Source organism: Callospermophilus lateralis, chromosome 15 (genome assembly GCF_048772815.1).
Source record: "Callospermophilus lateralis isolate mCalLat2 chromosome 15, mCalLat2.hap1, whole genome shotgun sequence".
Lineage (NCBI taxonomy): Eukaryota > Metazoa > Chordata > Mammalia > Rodentia > Sciuridae > Callospermophilus > Callospermophilus lateralis.
In genome coordinates this window covers 41,357,351-41,385,076 of record NC_135319.1, presented here as the reverse complement: position 1 = coordinate 41,385,076, position 27,726 = coordinate 41,357,351, and the positions used below count along the sequence as shown (strand labels likewise).

The 27,726-nt window shown below is 42.7% G+C and overlaps 1 protein-coding gene across 1 annotated transcript in view; it reads right to left on the bottom strand.

Moving 5' to 3' along the window:
* Window positions 1-25,620, bottom strand: part of Stox1 (storkhead box 1) — a 56,739-nt gene extending 31,119 nt beyond the window's left edge. Inside the window, exon 1 of the mRNA XM_076835148.1 lies at window positions 25,311-25,620. Coding sequence (XP_076691263.1) covers window positions 25,311-25,620 — 310 coding nt within the window. The remainder of the gene's footprint in view (window positions 1-25,310) is intronic.
* Between the last annotated feature and the right edge of the window lie 2,106 nt (window positions 25,621-27,726).

Below are 27,726 nucleotides of genomic sequence, written 5' to 3'. Positions count from 1 at the left end.
AAATAAAACACTAAAAAGGGAGAGAGAAGGAAGTCCTTATTACCAAAGCTTTCAGCCAGCAACTATATAACTATGAGCATTTGCAGAGATAGATATTTAAGGTCAGTTTAAAAAAAAAAAAAAAAAAAAAAACAGCATTGGACTTTCTGATAAAGTCCCATAAGGAAATTCTACTACTATCCAGAATCTGGCTATGGAATGTGACCTGAATATACCAAAGAGCATGCTATATCCTTAAGGTCATGGAGTGTCAGATGAGAGAAAGTTTAAAAGGATCCTGCCAAATGGTGAGACAAACCAATCAAAGAAAGACAACAAAACTGCTTTTTGCAGGTAATTTTCAAACTGTATTCCAACAGGAATCAAAAGCTGAGGCAATGAAAGAACAATCATGGTAAGTATTTGAGCAACACGCCTCATCCTGGAAGTTTCCACCCTCACTAGCTGCTGTTCTGGGCTGAGAGAGGCCTTTCAGAACAGAAGGAAGGCAGAGTGGCCTGGGCTCCCTGGGCCTGCAGCATGATCCAAAGATGAATCTTCTCTGGTTGAAAGCTCCTTCCACAGACCCCAGAGACTGAAAGTGCATCTCTTGAATGGACAGTGGGCAGAAACCACACAATTTTCCATTTTTCAAGATATACTTTTTATTCACTCTAAGTTGAAAATCATATGGATCATTCCATATTTTTAGGAAACAGTGATTTAAAAAATCACACAATATGAAGAGTTCAGGAATTTCTGACCTAAAAGAATCAGTTGGAACATATCTACTCCACACTGAAGCTAAAGTCCAGTGGCCAGCTGGGGGAGAAGTTAGGATTGGAATCCAAAACCCATGGACTCACAGGGCCAATAATTCCTCGTTGAATCTGAAAAAGCAAAGCCAGGGCCACATATCTATAATCCTAATAAGGAAGAAAGTTGCATCTGTGCCTAAAAATCTGGTGATTTTTTAGCACATGAAATCAAGATAGTGAAAGGCCATACTCCAGAATGATAGAATGAGACCTCCCAAACAGCATCAGAGGCTACATTTGGATCCCATGCCTTGGAACGAGTGAGGTCCACAATAATAATTAACTGCTAACATCACCCACAGCACACTGGTGCTGGGCGCTCTCTTAAGTGCCAGATGTGTACTGTTTCATTTAATGCTCAGAACAACTCCATGAGATGATAGTCTTACTGCCTCCATTTTACAGAAGGAGAAGCGGAGGCATAGGGAGTTTCAAACTTGCCCACTGTCTCACCATCAGTAGTTGCTTGCCTTGCATGCACATGACCTTGGGTTCAATCCCCAGCAACACACACACACACACACACACACACACACACACAAAACTAACAGTAGTTGCGATGGGACTCGAAGTCAGGCAGGCTAGTTCCAGAGCTGGTGCTCTTGACCACCACATATATTGAGTGCTGTTCTGAAATTCCCCCTTCCCCTTCTTAAATATCTGACTGACCAGTGGCATCATAGGTACAAGCAATGGCATGAATAGCCCCAGAAAGGCAGGTGCAAGGATTCCTTGCAGGCCACTTGGGCTTAGGAGGTGGGCAACAATGTGACTGGCCTGGGCCTGACCTGATTGAGGTCCTCCAGAGTTGCCCCTTCTAGCTGTGATGAATGAGCAGAACTAAGGGCCAGGCTCTGTGAGCTCTGTCCTGAAAGAAAAATAAGAAAAATGACAAATATGTTTCCCAGGGCAGCAAATCCTTGACTATATCCACAGGGCAATGAGACTCAGTACCCTTGCCTGTGTCTACCTGCATATTTTTTTTTGGGGGGGGGGCAGTGCTGTGGATTGAACTCAGGGGCACTCAGCCACTGAGTCACATCCCCAGCCCTATTTTGTATTTTATTTAGAGACAGGGTCTCACTGAGCTGCTTAGGGCCTCACTGTTTCTGAGGCTGGCTTTGAACTTGCAATCCTCCTGTCTCAGCCTCCCCAGCTGCTGGGATTATAAGCATGTGCCACCGCACCTGGTACATGCTTATTTTTTTAAATAACTTTTAAAATATATATATATTTTTAGCTGTAGACACAATATCTTTATGAGGTGCTGAGGATGAAATCCAGTGCCTCACACATGCTAGACCAGAACTCTACCACTGAGCCCCAGCCCCAGCCCCAGCCCCCCAGCATGATTCTATGTGTGTGTGTGTTGCTGGGGATTGAACCCAGGCCTTGAGCATGTGAGGCAAGTACTCTACCAACTGAGCTATATCCCCAGCCCCACAGCATGTCTACAATGAAAGGAAAGGCTTGATTGATTCTAGACAGCCTGTAGCAGGAGAAGACTTGAAAATATATCTACCTGTTAATCCCCAAACCCACTCCTCCAGCCCAAGAAAACAAATACCCCAATAACCCAAGCCACCACAATAGCACATGTCTGCTGATATTTTTTAAACTTACTCTGGAGTCATCTTTTGTTGCCTTTCAAAATATTTCCCCCCTCAGTTGACAGGGATTTTCTAATTCTGCCTAGGGATTTGTTCCTTTTTGATCCTCCTGTGCCCCTGTGTTTCTGGAGAACTGAAATGGGTCTTCTGGAGTTTCCATTTTCTCTGCTTCCTCAGGCACCTGCACTGCCATTCCTTGGTAGTGGGAACGGATTAAATTTCACAGAAGGTGTTCAAAGACTCCAAAAGTCAAAGGTCAAAATTTACATTTGTAACATATCAGAAACAAGGAAGGTTTAACAGAGCCATATATCACCTCCATAAAAGACTCAATATTGGGCTGGGCATGTGGCTCAAGCGGTAGGGCGCTCGCCTGGCATGAGTGTGGCCAGGGCGCTCGCCTGGCATGAGTGTGGCCAGGGCGCTCGCCTGGCATGAGTGTGGCCCGGGTTCGATCCTCAGCACCACATACAAACAAAGATGTTGTGTCCGCCAAAAACTAAAAAATAAATATTAAAAATTCTCTCTAAAAAAAAAAAAAAAAAGACTCAATATTGTTAAGACATGAACTCTCCCCAAATTGACTTACAGATTTAACACAATCCTAAAAAAAATCCCAACAGTATTTCTTTTTTAAGAAATGGATAATCTGAGCCAGTGGCCCATGGCTGTAATCCCAGCGGTTTATGAGGCTGAGGCAGGAGGATCATGAGTTCAAAGCCAGCCTCAGGAAAATTGAGGTGCTAAGCAACTCAGTTAGACCCTGTCTCTAAATAAAATACAAAATAGGGCTCAGAGGTTGAGTGCCCGAGTTCAATACCCAGTTCTCAAAAAATATAAATAAATAAGTAAAAAGGGTTGAGGATGTAACTCAGTAGTAAAGCACCCTTGGGTTCAACCCCCAGTGCTGTGTATTTGTGTGTGCGGGACACACACACATAATTTATAACTAATTACCACTATATAAGCCATGGAAAAATCTGTTGCCAGACTCTGCCTCCTCCCATCCATGGAATGAATACGGTCACTATTGATGGTTATAGATGAGGTGAGTCAAAGGTTGTTTTGTTTCAAAAAGAATTTCACTGATCCTTAAATAACTGCTTTTAAAAAATGGTACAGAGCCATAGAGAGGTGCCTTGCATCAACAAGAAAAGAAACTTTTGCAAAATTTTTCCAATGGATGAGTTAAAAAAAAAAAGTCAGTTATCACAGAATGAGCTCAATATTGCAAGTGTTTTTGGCAAGCAGTTTGTTTCCTGTCTGTAAGAGGCTGGCTGAGCTAAAGACCCTTCTGCATTGTAAAGGCTCAAAAGTCTGACTTTCTCTACCAGCACAAAATTTCACTGAACTTCCAGGATCCCTTTGAAAGTCCTGTGATCAGCTGGTGCACATCTATAATCCCAGCAGCTTGGGATGCTGAGGCAGGAGGATCGCAAGTTCAAAGACAGCCTCGGCAACTTAGTGAGGTCCTAAGCAACTCAACAAGACCCTGTCTCTTAAAACTAAAATACAAAAAAGGGCTGGGGATGTGGCTCAGTGGTTAAGTGCCCCTGGGTTCAATCCCCAGCACATAAAACACAAAAACAAAAAAGCCCTGTGATCTATGAAACCCGTGAACCTACAGGACACCCAAACTCTGCCCCTACTTGAAATCTCCATTGTGGGACGAGGGTGGGGAGAATAACATCTGCAAATAGGTATTTCTACAACCCAGTAACACATCAGCCTCTGAGCAGGACACACATGGTAACTATCATTTGCCAGGGGAGGCCAACTCTGCCCTAAGTCACACAGTTATGGTTGTCAGACTCTGTGTCCAGCCCTCCTTCCACAGCCCTGTTCCATCCTCAGCCCAGCACACACACACTTCCAGGGATTGGGGGTGGCAATTTTTGCTTGTCCTTATCAACCCCCATTCAAGGGGCTGAGACAGCAGCCCTCTGATATAAACAATCAGCATGTCAAAGTCCCCTGAAGCCTTTGCATTAAGCAAAGTTATTTGCATATGGTTTCCACTTAGCTCACTCAACTAGGAAACTCTCCTCCACATAAAACCTATTTACATTCCACAGAGCTAGTGTTTATGCACACTTAGAACAATGATGTTAACTTTTATGCATTTATGTTTATTTTTGTTTACTTTAGTACTGGGGATTAAACTCAGGAATACTCAATCTCTGAGCCATATCCCCAGCCCTATTTTGTATTTTATTAGAGAGAGGGTCTCACTGAGTTGCTTAGTACTTCTCCATTGCTCAGGCTGGCTTTGAACTTGCGATCCTCCTGTCTCAGCTCCTGAGCCACTGGAATTACAGACTTGCGCTACCACGCCTGGCTTATGTTTATTACTTAATGACCTTATTTAGAAAACTTTTGTTTCCAAGAAAAAAAATAATGCATGTAATATACTAAAATCTATGCAAAAAATGGGGCAGATATATCTATCTGTAGTGCTTGTAGATGGATACATTATCTCTGGAAGGATTAGGGAACAGTCACTGCAGCTATTTCTGGAGAAGGGCAGTAGGTATCTGGGGGCAGGAGAAAGACAGACTCTCACTGTATACCCTTCTGTACCATGTGAATGTGCTTCCCAAGCATTATATTAAATTAAAATATTAAAAGAGGAATACAGGGCTGGAGATTTTGCTCAGTGGTAGAGTGTCCTTGGGTATCCAAAAAAAAAAAAAAAAAAAAAAAGTAACACATACCTTTTTAAAAATTTTCTTTGATAGTACTGGGGATTGAACCCAGGGGCACTCCACCCAAACTGCTGGGATTACAGTGTGTGCCATTGCATACAGCTAAGAGTAACATATTTTAAAATATTAAAAACATAAGGGTCTGGTGCAGTGGCACTTGCCTGTAATTCCAGGGGTTTGAGAGGCTGAAGCAAGAGAATGACCAAGTTCAAGTCTAGCCTGGGCAACTTAGACTCTGCCTCAAAATTTAAAAAAGTTTGCCAGATGCGGTGGTGCATGCCTGTAATTCTAGTGGCTCAGGAGGCTGAGGCAGGAGGATCTCAAATTCAAAGACAGTCTCAGCAAAAGTGAGGCATTAAGCAACTCAGTGAGACCCTGTCTCTAAATAAAATACAACATAGAACTGAGGATATGGCTTGGTGGTTGAGTGCCCAAGTTCAATACCCCCCGCAATTTTTTTCAAAGTTTAAAAGTGGCTAGGGATGTGGCTTGGTGGTAGAGTGCCTCTGGGTTCAATTCCCAGTACTATAAAGCAAACAAAAAATTAAAAATATACATAAAAACTTTACAAATGTGAATACACATGAGCATATTCCCCAAGGGCATAATCCACACCAGAGATAAAATAACCACAATTAATATTTGTGTTTTCACTTCCTTCCCACATGTATTTATAATTTTTTTTTGTCATTGTTCTAGACAGAACAATCAGGCAAGGAAAAAATAAAAGGCATACAAATCTGAAAAGAGGCAAAGTCATCTGTGCTTGCAGATGACATGATCTTCAAATAAAACAAGATACACCTGGAAAGGTATCTCAGCATTTGCATTGTATATATTTTTTCTTTTTTGATTTTAGATGTTGGAATAAATGAATCCAGTAAAGTTGTAAGATGTACAATCATATGCAAAAAAAAAAAAAAAACAGTTGTGTTATTATTTACTAAATAATGAACTATCCAAAAAGGAAATGTAAAAAACAACCCAATTGCAGCGTATGGTGGCACACGCCTGTAATCCCAGCAGTTTGGGAGGCTAAAGGAGGAGGATCATGAATTCAAAGCCAGCCTCAGCAAAAGTGAGGTGCTAATCAACTGAGACCCTGTCTCTAAATAAAATACAAAATAGGGCCCTGTGTGGTGGTGCACGCCTGTAATCCCAGCAGCTCAGGAGGCTGAGACTGGAGGATCGCATGTTCAAAGCCAACCTCAGCAATGGGAGGCGCTAAGGAACTCAGTGAGACCCTGTCTCTAAATAAAATACAAAATAGGGCTGGGGATGTGGCTCAGTGGTTGAGTGCCCCTGAGTTCAATCCCCAGTACCAACTCCCTCAAAAAACAACAAAAAAAAATAGGGCTGGGGATGTAGCTCAGTGCCCTGGAGTTCAATCCCTAATACCAACAAACAAACAAACAAACAAAAACAACCCCATTGATAACAGCATTAAAAAGAAAATAGTCAGGCACAGCACATGCCTATAATCCCCATGACTCAGAGAAGTCTAAGGCAGGAGGATTCCAAGTCTGAGGTCAGCTTCAGCAACTTAACTAGACCCTATCTCAAAAAAAAAAAAAAAAAAAAAAAGGACTGGGAACACAGCTCAGTGGTAAAGCCCCCTGGGTTCAACCCACAGTACCAAAAAGGAAAAACAAACAAAAAAACCCAGAAACAAAAAAATAAAACTTCAAATACATTAAACTAAGAGGTGAAAAACTTGTACACTGAAAACTATAAAACAAATCAAAGGTGACACAAAAAATGGAAAGATATCCTAGTATTTGCATCAGATACTTTTTTCTTTTTTCCCTTTTTGCCATTGAGGATTGAACCTAGGGGTGCATTAACGAAAAGCCACATCACCAGTCTTTTTAAAAACTTTTTTTTTAGTAGAAAACGGACACAATACCTTTATTTCATTCATTATATTTATGTGTTGCTGAGATTGAACCCAGTGCCTCATGGGTGCAAGGTAAGCCCTCTACCACTGAGCCACAACCCCAGCCCTTTTTTTACTTTTTATTTTGAGACAGGGTCTCACTAAATTGCTTAGGGTTTTGATAAGGTGCCGAGGCTGGCTTCAAACTTGTGACCCTGTAGCCTCAGACTCTGGAGTCCCTGGAGTTACAGGTGTACGCCACTGCACCCAGCTACACTGTATACTTTTCAAAGTGTTTTCACAGATGATATCTCACTTGAACTTGATGCCAACTCTAGGAAGTAGAAAGGACAGATGGAATGCTTACCAACAGATGAAGGCCCAGGAAGACCCAAGAGACCTGGATGAGATTAGTAACAGAAGATTAGATCTTGCCCTGCATGGCCTATGATCTGTTTTTATGCCCTTACTCAGATAACAGATCTGCTACTTAACAAGCACTAATGGCATAAACTCCAATAGCTCCATGGGGACTTACATAACCTCACAAAGGTACCATTGGTGCAGGTGACACTCTCAGTGGAAGATAATGCACCCATGAGGCAGGGAAGTAACTATCACATATAACATATAAACCTATATATTATAATCAGGTTATAAATGTGATCACACACATACTGTACTGTTTAATACTTTTCAGGAGCCTCAAAGTCAAATCCACACCCTTCAGTCCAGCAATCAAGGCCTGTCACAAGCCAGCCCTTCTCCAGGCCCCTTTTGCCACTGTCCAACCTCCCACTTCTCAGGGCATGGTGGCACATGCCTGTAATCCCACAGCTTGGGAGGCGGAGACAGGAGGATTTTGAGTTCAAAGCTAGCCTCAGCAACTTAGGCCCTAATCAATTCAGTGCAACCTTGTCTCTAAATAAAATACCAAAAAGGGCTGGGGATGTGGCTCAGTGGTTAAGTGTCCCTGGGTTCAATCCCTGTTATCAAACAAAAATAAAAACAACCTCCCACTTCATGCTCTGACTGTACTCAACTGGAATACATGCCCTCCCCCTCTACTTAAAATTAACGTTGACTCATCCTTCACATCTTAGGCATCACTTGTCCAGGAAGCTTTCCTTCAAAACACACACACACACACACACACACACACGCACACGCACACGCATGCACACGATAGACCCTTAGTTCTTCTATTACTCCCAAAGACTACATATCCCTTATTCCTCCATCTGGCCCCTAGTCTGTGAGCTGCTTAGGATCAGAGTTTGAGACTTTTTTAAAAAATATTTTGTTGTTATTATAGATGGACACAATGCTTTTATTTTACATACTTATTTATTTAAATTGTAGATGGACACAATGTCTTTATTTTATTTCATTCATTTTTATGTGGTGCTGAGGATGGAACCTAGTGCCTCACACATGAAGGCAAGCGCTCTACCACTGAGCCACAACCCCAGCCCCAGGGTTTGAGCCTTTTGACCCTTGTGTCAACTGACCATCCCAGGCCTGAGCACACAGTAAATGCTCCTTGTATACCTGATAGGTGAGTATGTGAGCAAGGGAGACCCCGCAGGTGCAGCTTCTTTAACAATGCCCCATGAAGGGAAATGGCACTAGAGAACCCAGATGCATGTGCAGGACTAGTGGAAAGGCCCAAACACACTGTCTGTGGAAAATATCCCAAGTAACTTCAATGCAAGCTTTTGTCTGCTCTTACTTGGGCCTCCTGACACAGGTAAGGGGGAAGCCAGTGCCGAGCCAGGAAACCTCAGCAGTCAACAGAATCAAAGTGAGGGAGGAGCTGTGCATAGCTGAATAGCCAGAGCCCAAGAGAAGTGAGAGGACAGGCCAGGGGGCTCCCAGAGACTGAGCAGCAGGGCTGGTTCCAAACTCAGGGCAGGGCAGAGCTCCTTCTATAGCACCACAGCACAGCACAGCAATGGGCTGTGGACCTGGCCAGCACCAAGGAGTCTACAATATATTAGGAAGAATGCAAGATAGCAGGAAGGATGATACAAAGGGACAGACAGATCTAGGACAGAAGAATATGCCAGGCTAGTAAGAATTAGCATAGCCCCAGGGAAGACAGGCTGTCTGGAGAATAAGAATCCATATACCTGTTTTCTTTCCCCTTCATATTAGAAACTGCCATATTCTGAAGTTGACTGTACCAGGCACTGGCTGAGCACTTGGATAACTGATCTTCGGGCTGGGATTGTGGCTCAGCGGTAGAGCACCCGCCTAGTGCATGCGAGGCCCTGGGTTCGATCCTCAGCACCACATATAAATGAATAAATAAAAGCAAAGGTATTGTATACAACTAAAATAAATAAATATTAAAAAAAAAAAGATAACTGATCTTCACAACAATCTGAAGGGGCTGGGGTTGTGGTTCAGAGGTAGAGCGCTTGCCTCGAATGTGCAGGGCCCTGGGTTCAATCCTCAGCACCACACACAAATACTAAATAAATAAATAAATAAAGTTAAAAAATTTTTTTTTAAAAATCTGAAAAGTAGCTATTCTGTCCTCAGTTGTACCTATGCAGGCAATGAGCCTAAGAGTTAAGTTACTAGCTCAAGGTCACACATCTATAACTGGCAGGGAAGGAATTTGAATCTGAGTGTTCACTACCTAGAGTGGTTCTGGAAACTTTTAAAATACAGTTTTCAGTCAGGTACGGTGGCGCATGCCTGTTATCCCAGCGGCTCAGGAGGCTGTGAGTTCAAAGCCAGCCTCAGCAATGGCGAGGTGCTAAGCAACTTAGTGAGACCCTGTCTCTAAATAAAATTCAAAATAGGGCTGAGGATGTGGCTTTGTGGTTGAGTGCCCCTGAGTTCAATCCCTGGTACTAAAAAAGAAAGGAAGCTGTGTATGGTGGTGCACACCTGTAATCCCAGTGGCTCAGGAGGCTGAGGCAGGAGGATCAGAAGTTCAAAGCCAGCCTCAGCAATTTAGTCAGGCCCTAAGCAACTCAGGGAGACCCCGTCTCTAAATAAAATATAAAAAAGGGCTGGGGTTGTGGCTCAGTGGTTAAATGCCCCTGGATTCAATCCCCAGTACAAAAAAAAAGGAAGGAAGGAAGAAAGATTAATCTAAGTGGATCTGATGGAATCAGTCAAAAAAATTTAAAAACAGAATAGAGGCTTTCTAGGTAAAGAAGAAATTCCACCTATGAATGGCAGCTTTAGCCTGTGCCTGACAGTTCCAGGCTACCTTTCAGGATGCCTCACCTACATGAGTTTGATTTAGACTTGACTGCAATTGCACAAAGCCAGTTCCCTGTGATCTCTCTCATACTGGTCCTGTTTCTCTGTTGCACCCTGATGGAACCAGGAAGGAAGCTGCCTTTCAGATGTGGGGAGAAAGGGGAGGCTTAGGCCAGAACTGGATTCCAAAGAGCCTTGAGGTGCATGTCAAAGGCTCTGGACTTGAGTTGGGTGCATGGCCATTGGCCCAGCTACTCCAGAGGCTGGGGAGAGAGGGTTGCTTGAGCCCAGGAGTTTTTTTGTTTTTTGTTTTTTGTTTTTATTTTTTTTAATTTTTTTTAAATATTTATTTTTTAGTTTTCGGCGGACACAACACCATCTTTGTTTGTATGTGGTGCTGAGGATCGAACCCAGGCCACACGCATGCCAGGCGAGCGTGCAACTGCTTGAGCCACATCCCCCAGCCCGAGCCCAGGAGTTTTGAGGCCAGCCTGGCAGACCAAGTTTCAAAATAAGTCTCAGGGTTCTGGGGTTATGGCTTAGTGGTAGAGCATTCGCCTTGCACATGCAAGGCCCGGGTTTGATCCTCAGCACCACATAAAAATAAATAAAATAAAATTATTGTGTACAACTACCAAAAGAAAAAAATTTAAGTCTCAGACCCAAATCTCCAAAAATTAAAAATTGAAAAAAAAAACAAAAACAAAAAACAGAGCCATGAACTTTTCCTAAAAAACTAAGGGGAACAGAAGAACTTATTTGAGCAAGTGAAGAGTGGAATGAGATCTGTGTTTCAGATGTCAGGAGTCTGCAGGCTGGAGAGTGAACTGGATGGTGTGCAGGGGACAGACAGGAGAGCAAAACAACCAGGAAGATGGAGCTACAATCCAGGTAGGAAATGGTGAGACCTTGGGTGGACAAAGGTTTAGGATGGGCATGAGAGATACAGAGGAATTAAGCCTTGTGGGGCTTGGTGGCCTAATGACCTGGGGCACCGGGGGAGTGGGACGCAATCCACACTGATTTTCAAGTGATTGCCTCTTTTCATCCTATTGCACCTCAAGGATACAAGGCAGCAATTAGAAGTGTCTTCTTGGAACCACCAGCTGCTAAATCAAAATGTGAGCTCACCACCCAGATGCTACATACAAATCAATCCATCTTGGGAACAGCAACATGACCACAAGACATCCTGCAAGACATCCCGCTGTAGCCCTTCAGCTTCCCTGAGGAGTAGAGGGTTAAAGGCAGCATCTGGCAGAACAAAACTAGAAAAACATGGCTGAAGAGCCTGGGTGAGAAGGAGGGGGGAGATGAGAGCAGGGGTATCTCAGAGCAGCTGTTTCTGCCATTTCCCAGGCCTTAGAGGGCCTAAAGGCCCGGTGGGAATCTGACAACCTCCTGAGGAGCGTGAATGCCAGCACCCACTGGCAAGAAATACCAGAGCCTTTGTGGGAACCTGGGAGGACCAAAGTGGAGAGGGAGTCAATAAACTCAAGCAGCACCAGCCACCTCGTACCCTTGATTCTGTTTCCTGTCTGCAGAATAGGCAGAATCATTCCAGCTTACCACCTAACAGAAAGAAGGGATAATCAGGCTCCTAATGACTCGAGAGATGCCAAGATGTGTCTAGAAGGAGGACAAGGTAAAACAGAGGCATTTGTTTCTAGTGATTGTCCAAACAATCTTGTCATGGCCATTAGTTTCTCTATGGCTCGACATTTCTCACCAACAGAATGGCATTTTATTTTATTTTTTGTGGTGCTGGGGATTGAACCCAGGTCCTTGTGCATGTGACGCAAACACTCTACCAACTGAGCTATGTCCCTAGCCCCCAGAATGGCATTTTAAAAGGGGAGAAGACAGGAATTAAAAATATTCACTCATGGGCCAGGAGCAGTGGTGCATGCTTTGAATTCCAGTTAACTGGGGAGGCTGAGGCAGGAGAAGTATGAGTTCAAGACCAATTTATCGAGACCCTGTCTCAAATAAACAATAAGAAGGGTTAGGGGTGTAACTCAGTAGAAGAACACTTGTCCCAGTACCTCATTCAATCAATCAAATCATTTATGGGATTTTGTTTTCAGTAGTGGGCTAAATTCTTTTAGATCAACCCTCTTGTAAATATCACTGTAATTTTTGGACCAAATAGTAAACACATTACCTATTGAAGGTACTGGAAACAACCCAAACCACTGGAAATCAGAGGCAATGGGAAGGGAAAGACCCATTTTGGAAGGGAGTACTATAAGGTAAGTTTCACTTTTGTGTGTGTGTGTGTGTGTGTGTGTGTGGTGCTGAGAATTGATCCCAAGGCCTTGTGCACTTGAGGCAAGCAGTCTACCAACTGAGCTATATCCCCAACCCAGCTTCACATTTTTTCATAGTTCTTTACCTGGAGGAAGTTGCCAGTAGCAGTCAGGAAAGAAGCTAAATTTTGGTAGAAACTCAGAGTCTTACTGACTTTAAGAATCTAAGGAGGGTTGGGGATGTGGTTCAAGCGGTAGCGCGCTCACCTGGCATGCGTGCTGCCTGGGTGGGTTCAATCCTCAGCACCACATATAAACAAAGATGTTGTGTCTGCCAATAACTAAAAAAATAAATATTAAAAAAATTCAAAAAAATATGCTGCCTACAGGAGACCCATTTGATAGGAAAAGACATACATAGACTGAAGGTGAAAGGTTGCGAAAAATCATATCACTCATATGGACCTCGGAAACAAGCAGGAGTGTCCATACTCATATCAAATAAAATAGATTTCAAGCCAAAGTTAATCAAAAGGGATAAAGAGGGACACTACATACTGCTCAAGGGAACCATACACCAACAAGACATAACAATCATAAATATATATACCCCAAACAATGGTGCAGCTATGTTCATCAAACAAACTCTTCTCAAGTTCAAGAGTCTAATAGATCACCATAAATAATCATGGGAGACTTCAACACACCTCTCTCACCACTGGACAGATCTTCCAAACAAAAGTTGAATAAGGAAACTATAGAACTCAATAATACAATTAATAACCTAGACTTAATTGACATATATAGAATATGCCACCCAACATCAAGCAGTTACACTTTTTTCTCAGCAGCACATGGATCCTTCTCAGAAATAGATCATATATTATGTCACAGGGCAACTCTTACAAATTATAAAGGAGTAAAGATAATACCATGCATCCTATCTGATCATAATGGAATGAAACTGGAAATCAACGATAAAAGAAGGAAGGAAAAATCATTCATCACTTGGAGAATGAACAATAGGTTACTGAATGATCAATGGGTTATAGAAGACATCAAGGGGGCTGAGGATGTGGCTCAAGCGGTAGCACGCTCACCTGGCATGCGTGCGGCCCGGGTTCGATCCTCAGCACCACATACAAGCAAAGATGTTGTGTCCGCTGAAAACTAAAAAATAAATATTAAAAAAAAAGACATCAAGGAGGAAATTAAAAAATTCTTAGAGATAAATGAAAACACAGACACAACATATCGGAATCTATGGGACACAATGAAAGCAGTTCTAAGAGGAAAATTCACTGCTTGGAGTTCATTCCTTAAAAAAAGAAAAAACCAACAAATAAATGATCTCACACTTCATCTCAAAATCCTAGAAAAAGAAGAGCAAAACAGCAGCAAAAGTAGTAGAAGGCAAGAAATAATTAAAATCAGAGCTGAAATCAAGGAAATTGAAACAAAAGAAACAATTGAAAAAATTGACAAAACTAAAAGTTGGTTCTTTGAAAAATTAAATAAGATCGACAGACCCTTAGCCATGCTAACGAAGAGAAGAGAGAACTCAAATTACTAGCATACGGGATGAAAAAGGCAATATCACAACAGACACTTCAGAAATACAGAAGATAATTAGAAATTATTTTGAATCCTTATACTCCAATAAAATAGAAGATAGTGAAGGCATCGATAAATTTCTTAAGTCATATGATCTGCCCAGATTGAGTCAGGAGGATATACACAACCTAAACAGACCAATATCAATTGAGGAAATAGAAGAAGCCATCAAAAGAATACCAACAAAGAAAAGCCCAGGACCGGATGGGTATACAGCAGAGTTTTACAAAACCTTTAAAGAAGAACTAATACCAATACTTTTCAAGCTATTTCAGGAAATAGAAAAAGAGGGAGAACTTCCAAATTCATTCTACGAGGCCAACATCACCCTGATTCCTAAACCAGACAAAGACACTTCAAAGAAAGAAAACTACAGACCAATATCTCTAATGAACATAGATGCAAAAATCCTCAATAAAATTCTGGCAAATCAGATACAGAAACATATGAAAAAGATCGTGCATCATGATCAAGTAGGATTCATCCCTGGGATGCAAGGTTGGTTCAATATACGGAAATCAATAAATGTTATTCACCACATCAATAGACTTAAAGATAAGAACCATATGATCATCTCGATAGATGCAGAAAAAGCATTCGACAAAGTACAGCATCCCTTTATGTTCAAAACTCTAGAAAAACTAGGGATAACAGGAACATACCTCAATATTGTAAAAGCTATCTATGCTAAGCCTCAGGCTAGCATCATTCTGAATGGAGAAAAATTGAAGGCATTCCCTCTAAAATCTGGAACAAGACAGGGATGCCCTCTCTCACCACTTCTGTTCAACATAGTTCTCGAAACACTGGCCAGAGCAATTAGACAGACGAAAAAAATTAAAGGCATAAAAATAGGAAAAGAAGAACTTAAATTATCACTATTTGCAGATAACATGATTCTATACCTAGCAGACCCAAAAGGGTCTACAAAGAAACTACTAGAGCTAATAAATGAATTCAGCAAAGTGGCAGGATATAAAATCAACACGCATAAATCAAAGGCATTCCTGTATATCAGCGACAAATCTTCTGAAATGGAAATGAGGACAACCACTCCATTCACAATATCCTCAAAAAAATAAAATAAAATACTTGGGAATCAACCTAACAAAAGAGATAAAACACTTATACAATGAAAACCACAGAACCCTAAAGAGAGAAATAGAAGAAGATCTTAGAAGATGGAAAAATATACCCTGTTCATGGATAGGCAGAACTAACATCATCAAAATGGCGATATTACCAAAAGTTCTCTATAGGTTTAATGCAATGCCAATCAAAATCCCAACGGCATTTCTTGTAGAAATAGATAAAGCAATCATGAAATTCATATGGAAAAATAAAAGACTCAGAATAGCAAAAACAATTCTAAGCAGGAAGTGTGAATCAGGCGGTACAGCGATACCAGACTTCAAACTATACTACAGAGCAATAGTAACAAAAACAGCATGGTACTGGTACCAAAACAGGCAGGTGGACCAATGGTACAGAATAGAGGACACAGAAACCAATCCACAAAATTACAACTATCTTATATTTGATAAAGGGGCTAAAAGCATGCAATGGAGGAAGGATAGCATCTTCAACAAATGGTGCTGGGAAAACTGGAAATCCATATGCAACAAAATGAAACTGAATCCCTTTCTTTCGCCATGCACAAAAGTTAACTCAAAATGGATCAAGGAGCTTGATATCAAATCAGAGACACTGCATCTGATAGAAGAAAAAGTTGGCTACAATCTACATATTGTGGGGTCAGGCTCCAAATTCCTTAATAGGACACCCATAGCACAATAGTTAATAACTAGAATCAACAAATGGGACTTACTCAAACTAAAAAGTTTTTTCTCAGCAAGAGAAACAATAAGAGAGGTAAATAGGGAGCCTACATCCTGGGAACAAATCTTTACTCCTCACACTTCAGACAGAGCCCTAATATCCAGAATATACAAAGAACTAAAAAAAATTAGACAATGAGATAACAAATAACCCAATCAACAAGTGGGCCAAGGACCTGAACAGAAATTTCTCAGAGGAGGACATACAATCAATCAACAAGTACATGAAAAAATGCTCACCATCTCTAGCAGTCAGAGAAATGCAAATCAAAACCACCCTAAGATACCATCTCACTCCAGTAAGATTGGCAGCCATTATGAAGTCAAACAACAACAAGTGCTGGCGAGGATTTGGGGAAAAGGGTACACTTGTACATTGCTGGTGGGTCTGCAAATTGGTGCGGCCAATTTGGAAAGCAGTATGGAGATTTCTTGGAAAGCTGGGAATGGAACCACCATTTGACCCAGCTATTCCCCTTCTTGGTCTATTCCCTAAAGACCTAAAAAGAGCATGCTACAGGGACACTGCCACATCGATGTTCATAGCAGCACAATTCACAATAGCAAGACTGTGGAACCAACCTAGATGCCCTTCAGTAGATGAATGGATAAAAAAAATGTGGCATTTATACACAATGGAGTATTACTCTGCATTAAAAAAATGACAAAATCATGGAATTTGCACTGATATTACAGGCATGTGCCACTGTGCCTGGCTCAGAATAAATGTTTAGCATGCATAAGGACTGGGTTCAATTTCCAGCACCCCAGCACCAAAACAAAACAAAACAGAACAAAAAAACCATGAAATGAATAATTTTATGTTACGTGAATTATATCTTAAATGTTATGGTTTGGATCTAAATGTTTTAAAGGTTGGTCACCATTTCAGCAATGATCAGAGGTGGAGTCTTTTAAAGCGATTGGATCATGAGGCTCTGACTTCATGAATGGATTCATTTATTAATAGTTTCCTGGCTAAATGGGCTTGGGGAAGGGACTTGGTTTTAAAAGTGAGCCCTGGGCCAGGGTGGTGGCTCAGTGGTAGAGCACTTGTCTAGCATGCATGAGGCAGGGATCAATGCCCAGCACCATATTAAAAAAAAAAAAAGTGAGCTCCCTCTTTTTGCTTCCTGGCTGTCGTGAGCTCTTGACTTTTGTTACACCATACACTCCCCACCATGATGTTCTGCCTCACCACAGGCCCAAAGAGATTCTCCTTTAGCCAGTGCTGCTGCTCACCTATAATCCCAGCAACTCCAGAGGTTGTGGCAGGAGAATCACAAGTTTGAGACCACCCTAGGCAACTTAGTGAGAAGCTCAGCAACTTAATGAGACCCTGTCTCAAAATAAAAAATAAAAAGAACTCATGATGTAGCTCAATGGTAAAACATTCCTGGGTTCAGTCCCCAGTACAAAACAAAAGAAAAAAAATTAGATAGTCTCCTTTTAAGTTGCTACTCTCAGGTATTTTGTCACAGTGATAGAAAGCTGAGTAACACACTCTAATTTTCTAAAAATGTGGGAAAAATTATGGGAAACTGGTTGATGGGCATAGAAGAATTCTGTACTATCTTTACAAGTTTTTTATAAACCAAAACTCATTCCAAAATTAAAAGTTTATTTTAAAAGTTATATTTATGCTGGGCACAGTGGCCTCTGCCTTGTAATCCCAAGCACTTGAAAGGCTGAAGCAGGAGGACTGTAAGTTCAAGGCCAGTCTGGACAACTTAGTAAGACTGTCTCAAAATAAAATTTTGAGGGTTGGGAATGCAGTTCAGCGGCAGGGCAAATGCTTAGCACACCCAGGGTCCTGGGTTCAATCCCCAATACTTAAAAAAATAAAAAAAATTATAGTAGCATTTGAAAAAGAAAGTTCTCAGGAATATAAATTTAACAAAAGAATTACAAAACACTGCTAACAGAAATTAAGAACATTCAAATAAATGAAGAGATAGACAATGTTCACATGTACTATAGTAAAGATAGTAAAACCCAAATTAGGTTGACTATGAGGCTAGGTTTCAACTTAAAAAGAAATACTAGGATACTAGATTTGAACTTAAAAGGAAATAATACTATGATACTAGGATTGAATATCATTTGCCCCCTTCAAAAGAGTTTAATCTCTGGGGCTGGGGTTGTGGCTCAGTGGTAGAGTGCTAGCCTAGCATGCGTGAGGCACTGGGTTCGATCCTCAGTGCCACAGGAAAATAAAATAAAGATATTGTGTCCACATATAACCAAAAAATAAATATTTTTTAAAAGGAGTTTAATCTCTGGGGCTGGGGTTATGGCTCAGTGGTAGAGCACTCACCTTGCATGTGCAAGGCCCTGGGTTCGATCCTCAGCACCATATAAATAAATAGGGTTGTTGTGTCCAACTACAATTTAAAAAAATAAATATTTAAAAAATAAAAAAAAAGAGTTTAATCTCCATTCTGAGATATTAAGAGGGTAGAAACTTAGATAATCTAACTATGGTGTTTAGAGATAGAGCATTTGGAGGGTAATTAGGATTAGAAAAGGTCATTAGAGTGGAAACCCATTATAGAATACTGATGACCTTGTGAGGAAAGAGACCAAAATACACACTCTCTCCCTGCCTTTCACCTACTATGCTCTATGTCATCTTGGAACTCTGCCAGCAAGAAGCTTTTTATTAGTAATAGAAAATGATAAACTAAGACTAGAGACCAACCATTCTAGTTGGTCTCTATCCTTTCCCTCACTTTATTTTTCTTTCTATATTTTTATACTACAGATCAGTTTGAAATTAGATGATTAATTTATCCTGGTTTTCCCAAGACTGGCTTCATTTTAGAAATAATAGTTTTGGCAAACATGTTGACTCATGGTTATGATCCTAGCTACTTGGGAGGCAGAGGCAGGAAGATCGAAAGAAAGTTTAAGGACAAGGCTGGGGTGGTGGCTCAGTGGTAAATAGCTTGTCTCGCTCGTGTGAGGCAAGGGTTCAATCCTCAGCCTCACATAAAAATAAGTAAGATAAAGTTATTGTGTCCATCTACAACTAAAACAATTATATATAAAAAAAAGTTTAAGGATACCCTAAGCAACTTAGTGAGTACATGTAAATAAAATAAAAAGAAGGGCTAGGAATGAGGCTCAGTGATAGAATACCTATCTAGTATATGTAACACCCTGGGTTCAATGCTCAGTACTCAAAAAATAAACAAACACATTTCTGAATATCAGCAGAGGAGCTAAAAGACAATATTAAATGTTGGCAAAGTGTAGAGAATTAGAATTGTCACACATTTGTTAGGAGTATAAAACTGTACAATCATAAAACTAAATGTAAACTATGAGTTAGAAATTTCTCTGCTAGGTATTTTATCTAAAAGAAGTAAAAGCATTAAAAAATTTCTATGCAAATATTCACAGATGCTTTATTCATAATAGCCATAAACTAGAAACATCCAGGTGTCTACATAAGGGAAAATGAATAATCTATGATATACAATATACTCATACAATAGAATACTACTCAGTGACAAAAAGGAACAAACTAAAAACAGGGAAGAATTTCAAGATTCAAGAGAAAGAATCCTCTTACAAAAGAGTTCATACTACTTAAGGCCATTTATGTGACATTCTTGAACAGGTGAAACTTATTTATGGTTTAAAAAAATCAGAATGCCACATGCAGTAGCCCATTCCTATAATCCCAGCTACTCCAGAGGCTGAGGCAGGAGGATGGCAAATTCAAGGCCAGCCTCAGAAACTTAGCAAGACCCTGTCTCAAAATAAAAATTAAAAAGGACTTGCAATAGAGCTCAGTGGTAGTGTGCCCCTGGGTTCACCACACATATAAAAAAGTACATTTAATGTCTGTGCATTTCATGCAGGATACTATGGTACATTGAAACCCAATTACTCAGGAGGCAAAGGTAGGAAGATGGCAAATTCAAGGCCAGTTTAGGAAAATATTGAGAACTGTCTGAAAAAAAAAAAAAAAGTTACAAAAAGCATTGAAAAAAATTATGCAGTTCACTAAATAAAAATTTCACTTACAAACTCCATTAGCTAACCCCTACAAGAGGCCCTACTGCTATTCAAGTAGGACTTCAGAAAAAAGGCAGAGCTAGAGTCATTTCACTCCCTTTCCTCTCCCCCGACACCACTCCTCAGGTCACAGGAGAGTTAAAAGGTATCAGAGATTTGCCATCAGGCACCAAGTTTCACTGAACTGTTCCTCCTCTCCCAAACCAAGATAGATCCTGGAATCAACCACTGACATGTAACATTAATTAGTAATGGTCTCTATACTGCTATCGTACATAAAACTTTAAAAATTTTTTTTGGTAGTATTGGGGATCAAACCCATGCCAGGCAAGAGTACTACCACTCCAGCACAAGCACTTACAGTTCCACCTTGATATCTCTATGACTAGAAGGCTGCACTCAAAGGTGTCTGGAGGAACAGATAGGAAGTACATGAAAAGTGGAAAGGTCCTCCCGTCACTTCCCCCTGGCCAGGCTGTCCTGCCTGACCAGCACTACCACCAAACACACACCAGGGAACTTTTGCCTGTGTATCAATCACGGTGGGATGGAGGGATGGAGAAGACTGTGTGCAAGAGTCAGCTTCTGGAACATGGCCTCCCACTTGACCAGACCCTCTTTTGTGGTTGTTGTTGTAGATGGACACAATACCTTTATTTTATTTATTTATTTTTAGGTAGTGCTAAGGATCGAACCCAGGGCCTCACAGTGTGAGACAAGCGCTCTACCACTGAGCCTGAGCCACAGCTGCAGCCCAGCTGTACCCTCTCTAATTGAATGGAAGAAACAGACTGACTCCACCTTATCTTTGAGCACAGGTAAGTCTGAAAGATACATTAAAATATAACCCAGGTGTGATGATGCAAGCCTGTAATTCCAAGAGTCTGAGGCAGGAGGATTGAAAGTTCAAGGTCAAACTGGGCAATTTAGGGAGAACCTATCTAAACAGAGCGGGATGTAGCTCAGTAGTAGACAGTGACAGCTTGCCTCACATGTACCCTGAAGCCCTGGGTTTAATCCCCAGTACCACAAAACAAACACCACAGAGACATCTAGAATAGTACTTGGCACATGAATGAATTCATAAAGCTAGTGTTATAAATAAAAGATCTGTGGACATTTGGGGCATTTTTACTCAATGAGAAAAGATGCCAGGCCCTGCTGGGTGTGAAAGGGTGGTGACACCTCTGCTCTAATTTTCAGAATGTAACAAACTTATTTGGCCAAGTGGCCTCCCACCATTAACTTTCGGTGTCACAGTAGGTATGGTCTCAGTAGCAACAGAGTCTCCCAAACAAAGGCAGGTGTCCCCTCTCACCACTCCACTCCCTGCACACACAGCTGCTGGGTAAACAGCTGTCTCTTGGCAGTTTCCAGAACGCACCCTTTCATTTGTTAATGCCATTTGCTAATGAAAAACAAAACACAAAACCCTTGGGGACTAGCACACAAAAGAAGAATGAGCTCCCTGTCATCAAACTAAAGATCCAACTGTCCCTCTTTTTAGAAAAATATTCTTCCTGGCATCGATTTTCTCACTAGAGGAAAGATGATGTACAGAAAATGAAGAGGGAAAGAAAAGGCACAAAGTTTGGAGAATGCATAAATTCAGGACTTATGCTTAGGTCTGCGCCTGGGGACTTGGGTCACTCCTGTCTGCACAGCCAGCAGGCTCCCTGGAGCCATATGACTGCTGGGTTTATAAATCTGGCCTGCCTCTTCCTCTTCCTGCATCTTTTGTAGCAGTGACCAATAGCAATACTCCATGTGCCCAGATGGTTTAATGCAGGACTATATGAGCCTTAAAAAAAAAAATTGGACAGCAAAGAGACCACATTAGTTCTTCGTGTCCTTTTCTAGCATTTTGCTCTTTCCCACAAAGTAACAAGAGTGAGAACCTGTGTCCACGGCAGCTATTCGCTCACCTTCTTGGAAGCCCATTTTGGTTTGGAAGCCCATAAAGCAAGCAGACTGGAAATTTTTCTTTTGGGGGAAAGATGCTTCTTCTGTGTTCACCATCCTCTGGGACTCTAATGGTGGCCTGAAAGCTGCCCTGACAACTCTTCTCTATTGATCTGATCCCAGGATCCCAAATTGGATAGTAATTAACAATACCATTCAAAACAAGAGAACCCACAAACCCCCCCTGGTGCATCCATCACTTGGCATCAAATAAGATTCTTCTCCAATTTTGCTCCTCAAAATGTTCTCATGGATTTTTTTTTTTTTTTTTTTTTTTTCCCTCTTGGGGCACTAAACCCAAGGGTGTCACACATTCATGAATGGTTTTGTCCAAATTCCAGCTGAATGTCCAAATTCCTGAAAGGACATAATTAAAAACCTTGAAATTATTCCTGTCCAGGGATGCAGGTCAGGTATGATGACCCAGGAGAAAAACACGGAATGGAGTCCACTGCATTCTGAGTTGTGTGACAGGCAGCACTACCTAGTGGGCGCAGGATGGGGACACCGGCGACACAGAGGACTAACCCACATAACAGTGTCAAGGATCAGAAGAACAATTGGTGCTTTGGCATGCTGAGGACTCTGAATAGAGGATGGCCTCAGAGGCAAAGTCTTTCCTTCTCCAGTTCTACTTTTTCCAAAGCAGACCTAAGGATTCCTTTTCTTCAAGGTGGGTCACAGAGATTAGACCTCTTTCTTCCAAAGACAACTATAAAACCTAGAAATATTCCTCTAACCTTCCCCTACCTTACTGTGTTTTAAGATCTGGCCATAATGAAATTTTCTGACCTATTTTGTCTGATAGTAGATCATAAGACTCTCATTTCAGAGGGGTCCTTACCTACATATATGAGGAAGGAACGCTGCACAGAGAAGCCAAGGGTATCTGAACAAACGGGCCTTGCTGGGATTCCCCCATCCGTCCATCACCATCAGATCATAGCTTTTTGCCCAGTCTCATTCCTACGTGGCTGTCCCTTCTTTGTTCGATCTGAGCATTACAACAAGCAGTTCTCCCTGGATCGATCTCTCTCTCTCTCTCTCTCTCTCTCTCTTTTTAAGACCTACCTGGTTCTCTGGCCTATTCTTTTTAAAAATTCATGGTTGTATTGGACACAATACCTTTATTTTATTGATTTATTTTTATTTGGTTCTGAGAAGTGAACCCAGTGCCTCACACATGCTAGGCAAGCGCTCTACTACTGAGCCACAGCCACAGCCCTCCCTGGATCTTTTGGATCATTTTTTTAAATAAATTTTTTTAATATTTATTTTTTAGTTGTAGTTGGACACAATATCTTTATTTTTATGTGGTGCTGAGGATCGAACCCAGGGCCTCACATGTGCTAGCTAGCCAAGTGCTCTACTGCTGAGCCACAACCCCAGCCCCTCTTTTGGATCATTTTTGAAGGCTTCCAAGTCATGCAAAACTTTGATTAAATAAATCGGTTGTGCTTTTCTCTTGTTACTTTGTTTGTTTGTTTTTGTACTGGGGATTGAATCCAGGGGTGCTTTACCACTGATGTATATCTCCAGCACTGCGCCCCCACCACCACCACCACCCTTTTAAGACAGGGTCTTGCTAAATTACTGAGGCTGTCCTTGAACTAGCAATTCTCCTTCCTCAGTCTCCAGAGTAGCCAGGATTACAGGTGTGTACCAACATCTGTCTTTTGTTACAGGGATTTCAATAATGTCCATTATGATAGGAAGGAAATTTTCTGTCTCTATATCAGTATTCAGCAATGCTTGGTGGGCCCAGATAGTGGCATCATGGCTACCTCTGACTTAGCATAAGCCCTCTCTTATTTCACTCCCAGGTCTAGATCCCCACTGCATCCTACTCCCTCACTGCAATAGACTCTATGCTTACCCTTTGAAAGGGGAGTGGGGGGTGGGAGAACCAGAGAATGTAACCACTAATTAAAACCAGAAAAACCCAGGACACAGAACTGAAAAGAGTTTTTCATTCAGCCTGTCTGAAAGACCCCTTCCCTGTGAGGATTTTGGCTTGGCTACTTGGCTCACTGCTCTCAGAGCCAGAAAACTATTTTCTTCACTCACTCCTTCATGTAAAAGAAGACAAAATGTGCATATATGGTTTTGCAATGAGTGCTTTTTGTTGTAGTTGCTACTTTTAAGGAAAAAAAGTGGGAGTGGGGAGGAGGCAGACAGAATAGAGATGAGAAGCCAAGGTTTAGCTGCACTGATCAGGCATGGTGGTACACACCTGTAATCTTAGCTACTTGGGAGGCTGAGGCAGAAGTTCAAGGCCAGCCTGGGCAACTTAGCAAGACTGTGTCTCAAAATAAAAAATAAAAAAGCTTAATGGTAAAGGGCCCCTGGGTTAACCCCAGTACAGCAAAAATAAACAAACAAATAATTTTAAAATACAAACAAAAATTAGCTGCACTGGCCTGTAGCTGCTTAAGCTGTCCTTGGAGAGATGACACCCAGCATCAGGTGCCTCCTGCTCCCCTGTTCTCTTGCCCTGGGGGACTGAAACAATTGTTTATTTACTGCTCCTCCTCCTCAGATGGAAGGAGGAAGAAGATTTATGGACTAAGATAGAGGAGTTCCTTGGAATCAAAACTCAGGGCTGGAACAGCTGGTTGTTTGTCAACAACATTCTATCAAATGGACCTCACAAGTCCATATAAATACAACCCACATAAATACTAGGCTATATGATTGGTTGCGGTATTGTTACCTTAGTTTAGTGGCCAGTATCAGTGACCACTCACTGGTGCAGTCTTGGTTTCTCAAATGAGAAGCTATTTTACACAGGCAAAATGCTGCCGTCTGTTTTCTAACAAAGAATGGGCATGTGGAAGCTTGTCTATTTAGTTAATGGGAGGGATTGTGTCCAGAGCACCACCTCTTTCTTTTCCCCAGCAGTTAAGAACCCAAAACCTGCTAGACCCTGAACCCCAACGACCACACCATGCAGTACAGCAGGACACTCCAAGTCAGTAGTTTAGTTAGAAGAGAGAGGGCGGGGGAAGGGGGAGAGAAGCCAGATTCGACAGATCCTTCTTCCCTAAGCTCTCCTATGAAGTGTAGACCGGAGCCCCTGCCCTCTGACTGCAGCTCTGGCGGCCCACAGCATCACTTTTCTAAGTAGAAAGTTCCTTCCTCCAGGAACCGTTGTAGGAACTTTTAAAGAGTTGCGGAAAGGAGGCATCCTGGAGCTAGGCACACCCTGGGGGCTGACGCTTCAGTGGCCTAACAGGAGGAACGGTCTCCAGAGTGTTTCAGCAAGCCAGCCCTCCTCCAGTCACACGACTAGCTCCCTCACCCCCTAACTCCTGTTCTCTCTGGGTTGTGTCTCATCCCTGTGGCAGGGGATCGCATACCGGTCCCTGCAGCTTGCGCGGGACGCCGCTCCTTTCGGGGCCCTGCACTCACCCACCGCCCTGATGTGGAAGCCGCGAGGTGGGCGCAGCGCTCGGCGACGCCAGGCATCGCGCAGCACCTGCAGGGTGGAGGGGGGTGCATGCACCAGCAACACTCCGCGCCGTAGCCAGCCCAGGAAGGCCAGCCGCGAGGCGGCGCGCGCTAGCCTCGCGTTCCAGAAGCAGCGCGCGTTGGCTCGGCGGAAGGCACGGAACACCGCGCGCCCACCCAGCTCCTCCGCAGTCCCCGCTTCCTCCTGCGCCTCAAGCCGGCACAGAAATAGCGCCAGCGAGCCGGGCGCCAGCTGCACCGGGCTGGCCATCCTCCCGCGCACGACTGAAAACCCGCTGCCTAGCCCAGCGGCCGACTGCACTGGCAGCTCGGGCGCTGCACGCCCGGCGGAAGGGATCGACTGACTGCGCGCTGCCCGGGCTGCCGGGGGAACGGGCTGCAGGGGGCGGGGCCGACAAGCCAGGGGTGGGACGGCCACTGCTCCAGCCCGCGCAGCGCCTCTGAGGGGTTTCCAAGAGCTGAGCTTCGGTCTCTACACCTACGCCTGGGTTCTGTTCGCCGCCCCGGGCGACCCGCTTCATTTCCCAGCCTCAGGCAGCCCGGAGAAACATCCCTATGCTCGAAGGGCCCGCGCTGGAGCTTTTCCAAATCCCGGGGGAGCTCCCACAGTCCCCTGGATAGCTAAGCTGTCGCCAACGGCAGCGCGAGCTGTAGCACTAAAGCCCCGAAGCAGAGAGGATCAGGATTGTCCCTGTCACCTTGGCTTTGGGGCTGCTCCTGTGAGGACCGGAGCTGGGGAATCGTGGATTTCTCTGTGGCCAGGAGTCAAGAGACCCAGGTTTAAGTCTCAAATCTGCTCCTAAACTGCGCAAGTCATTTCGCTTCTCTAACTTTAGAATGTCCCCGGCAGCCTAGCCTAGGGTTCCTACCTGGATCTGGCTTGCCAGATTCCACCCCTCACTCGAATAAGAAATACTCAAAAAGATAAACTTTATGTATGCAGTTTGATCTAAGTGGAGAGAACCAACTTGATTACTTTTCCCCACCAGCCCCCCAAAAGCAGTTCAATTTGTAGAAACAAAAAGCAGATGCTGTACCAGAGAAGATTTAGTTATCCCAACTTAGAACGGGGCCAGGGGACAGATCTCGGCTCCCGGGCTTCTTTGGCTGTCAAGGCTAGGGATTGCAGACCTTCAACTTCCTTTCTCAGCAGGAATTTTGTTCCCAGTTTGCGAGGGGTTGGGAGTGGGGGTTCTGTGTGGTTCAAGAACTGGAGAAACTCATTTTACAGGAAAGTGAACTGAAGTTTTTTTTTTTTTTTGTACCGGGGATTGAACCTGGGGGTGCTTAACCTCTAAGCTATATCCCCAGCCCTATTTATTTATTTATTTATTTTATTTAAAGACAGGGACTCACTAGGTTGCTTACAGCCTCGCTGAGTTGCTGACTTCGAACCTGCGATACTCTTGCCTCCTCTCGTGAGCCGCTGGGATTACAGGCGTGCTCCACAGTGTTAAACTCAGGATCCTTTTATCCATGACTTTCTGAAGTTCTAGAATCTGCTCCCGCCCAGGGATTTCCCTACTCTTGAGAAATGAGGAAAGTAAAGTGTTGAAGAGGTGAAGTGTAAGGTGAAATCCATGGGACTCAGCCCTGGGTTGAACCTGGGGATGTAGAGAAGACAGAGGCCACTCTGGGGCAGGATGAGGGGGAGAAGGAAGGAAAGCGTGTGATCTGTCCAGGTAGACAATGGACCTTGCCTCAGAGCAGCCAGGAACAATTCAAATGCTAAGGGACAAAGAGGCTGGAACCCTGAGGGGCCTTGGATGAGGGTTCCTTGAGGAAAAGGAGCATTTGAAAATGACCTCGGTGGGAAGGAGAGAGGAAAGAAAACAAGCAAGCAAACAAACTAGCTCAAAAAGGGAAAGGCAGGGCTTCCAGCTTAATACTATTACTCAGTATCATGAGGGAATAAAGATGCTTAGCAAGATCTGGGAGTCATTCCAGACTTTGGGCTCATCAGTCATCCTAACTATAATAATTCAGGTTAATCCATAGCCTGTTCTTAGTAAGCACACAACAAATGACAGATAATAACAATAGTATTAATTTCACAACTCTACCATCTGAAATTTTGTGAGCACCAACATGATGTCACAGGTGGAAAATTCCACACGGTGTTTAAATGACTCAGGCTATATGCATATGGTAAATGGAACAAATGAATTTTGTGTTTAGATTTGGGACCCGTCCAACATGGCTCATTGTGCATGTGTACATATTCAAAAATCCAAAAAAAAATCTGAACTCTAAATTGTTTTTTATCCTCAGCATTTTGGATATGGGATATTCAACCTACATTATTATCTGTTTTTCCACAGAAGAAATTGCAGCTCGTTCATTTCACATGGGTGGT